We start from the raw sequence: 2,912 nt of genomic DNA on the forward strand, positions 1-2,912 counted from the left end.
TATATATGTATGTGTGTGTGTATGTATGTATGTATGTATGTATCTGTGTTTATCCCCATCCACTGCTTGACAACTGGTGCTGGTGTGTTTGCATCTTTGTAATTTAGGTTCTTGGCAAAAAAGAGTACCAGGCTTAAAAAAGAAAAACTCCTGTGGTTGATTCATTTGACTAAAAATTCTTCAAGTCAGTGCCCCAGTATAGTTGCAATCTAATGACTGAAACAAATAAAAGATGATGGAGTACACATGAATTATCATGAGGTCCGCAAGGCTAATCTTGCTTTAACAGAGAAAGTAGTCTTAAAACATTTCTTGTATAAATGTTGTGAAATGACACTGTCAGGAGACTGAAAGTACTCAAGTCAATTCTTTTGTAATTTTTTAAATGTGTGTCCATTCCACAGCTGTGAAGTGGTGATCAAATTTATGTTTTAGATTTTACTCAATTCAACTTGCTTTCTTGAGCTGTCAGTTTTTATTTTATTATAACAAAAATGTAAGATTTTATTTATATATCATTTCTGTGGAGTACAGCTAGCTTAGATGAGAAGATATTGTTCAGTTGAAGATGGAAGCTTATACATTAGTTTTTAATAGTCGAATTGACCAAGCTCTACTAATGCACCAGAAGGTGATAAAAATCAATACTCTAAGTATTGACAGTCCTTTAAAACTTGACAGATGTTTTGTAAATTATTTTGCTATGTTCAAATTCAGTGGGGAAACTTATAGCTGTATTTGTATCTTGATTCCCTTTAGTGATGATGCAGAGGATCATACCGGCCAAGTAGTTTATTTTGTTTGCACATAAAAGACACCATTTCGAGCGTGGCTGTTTTCGCGCGGGTGACACGTAAAAGCACCCACTACACTCTCTGAGTGGTTGGCGTTACGAAGGGCATCCAGCTGTAGAACCTCTGCCAAATTAGATTGGAGCCTGGTGTTGCCATCCGGTTTCACCAGTCCTCAGTCAAATCGTCCAACCCATGCTAGCATGGAAGGCGGACGTTAAACGATGATGATGATGATGATGATATATATTTGAGTCTAAGCATTAACACAATGGAAACTTGAATTTTCTCAGTTTCTATGGACAAGTTTCTCTCTGTTAATATTGAAATTTTTAAATAGTCCCATTCAAAATGACAATTCTAAAACATTCAGCTAGAATGCTATTACCAGACTCAAGAAACCACTTCAGTCTGTTTAGTGTCAAAAATCTTGTCAGGAGAAGGTTAAATTGGTTTGGTCACTAGTAGCACATAAATTCAAATTGTTTACAAAATATTATATGATCTACCAGAGAGAAAGATGGATGGTCAGCAATAGTAGTTTTTGAAGCATGTCAATATTAATGTTGAACTGAGTGACATTCAACCATATATATTATAACTTATCTAAGTTTTAACCATTATTGGCCCAGGCCATGTCTAACTTAATAGAATTACCCAGAATAGTCTTTTAAGTTTTGTTTTTGGGACACCATAGCGCACTGAATTAGGGAGTTGTTTGTTGAAATGTATCTGTATGTCTGTGTTTTATCTGGTGTTTTTTGGAAAAATTTACCCACATGCTATTTGCATACTTGCATATAAAACTAGGGACAAAAACTGTATGGTGTTGGTAGTAGTAAAAGGGTAAAGACCCCCTTCGGTCATGAATGACCATGAGATTGCACCTAGAAAGTTACTCTCTGAGGCATAATTCGAGGCAAGGTTGTTTATGGAAAACCAGAAGTCACCCATGCATAGCAGCCTTCCCTCTCCAAGCCACCAATGTTATCCAAGGGAAAGGCAAAATCTGATACAGCTTGGCACCAATGATGTTGTAACTCATTTCTACAGCCAAGTGAACTAGAGCAATGTAAAATATAGTGTCTTGCTGAAGAACACAACACGCAGCCCTGTCTGGGAATTGAACTCACTACTTCATGATTGTGAGCCTGGTGCTCTAACCACTAAGCTACGTGCCTTCACTGTTGGCAGTAGCAGTATATTTGTTTTTGTAATTTTCATGTCTCCATTGTTGTCTCATTGGTTAATTGTTTCTAATTGTATATATAATTAATTTGTTTTTTAGTGTACAACTATTATTGTAAAATGAGTCAAGTAGGAGGACCAATATTTTCACATTCAAACAGGATGGTCATCCGCTTTAGATCTGATAGAAGCAACAATGGAAGCGGATTTAGTCTGGAATATAAAAAAGGTAAGGTTTATCTGGTCTTGGCATCTTTTAGAGAGAGAGAGAGCTCTACTTTACATATGTATATAGGAATTTCCATACTTTTACTTACTTTGCCCTTTTCAAGCCTAGCCAGGCTCATGGGCCTGGTTTCCAGGTTTCTATGGTGTATGTGTTCCCCAGCTGGATGGGATGCCAATCCATCGCAGCATTACTCAAGAAACAGGAAGAAAGAGCGAGAGAAAGTTGAGGCGAAAGAGTACAACAGGTGTCACCCCCCTCCCCTGCTGGGGCCTCGTGGAGCTTTAGGTATTTTTGCTCAATAAAAACACCCAAAGCCTAGTTTGGGAATCGAAACTGCGATCCTCCGACCGCGAGTCCACTGCCCTAACCATTGGGCCATTGCACCTCCACTTGCGCCCTTTATAAAGCCTAGCCAGGCTCATGGGCCTGGTTTCCCGGTTTCAATGGCATATGTGTCCCCAGTCCATCACAGCGTTACTCATTTTTGCCAGTTGAGTGGACTGGAGCAACGTGAAATGAAGTGTTTTGCTCAAGAACACAATGCATCGCCCGGTCCAGGAAGCAAAACCACAATCTTACAATCATGATGCTGACACCCTAACCACTAAGCCACACGCCTCCACATATCATTGGCAGTTTCTTTAGAATGTAACATCTTATATCAGCTGGTGATTATATGCTGTTCTGATAATTCTAGTTGAATA

The 2,912-nt window shown here is 38.7% G+C and overlaps 1 protein-coding gene across 1 annotated transcript in view; it reads left to right on the plus strand.

The window, feature by feature from the left end:
- Positions 1–2,912, plus strand: part of LOC106881670 (cubilin) — a 218,541-nt gene that overhangs the window by 144,342 nt on the left and 71,287 nt on the right. The window contains exon 43 of the mRNA XM_052967022.1: positions 2,080–2,208. Coding sequence (XP_052822982.1) covers positions 2,080–2,208 — 129 coding nt within the window. The remainder of the gene's footprint in view (positions 1–2,079; positions 2,209–2,912) is intronic.

The sequence above is a fragment of the Octopus bimaculoides genome, chromosome 4 (assembly GCF_001194135.2).
Source record: "Octopus bimaculoides isolate UCB-OBI-ISO-001 chromosome 4, ASM119413v2, whole genome shotgun sequence".
Taxonomy (NCBI): domain Eukaryota; kingdom Metazoa; phylum Mollusca; class Cephalopoda; order Octopoda; family Octopodidae; genus Octopus; species Octopus bimaculoides.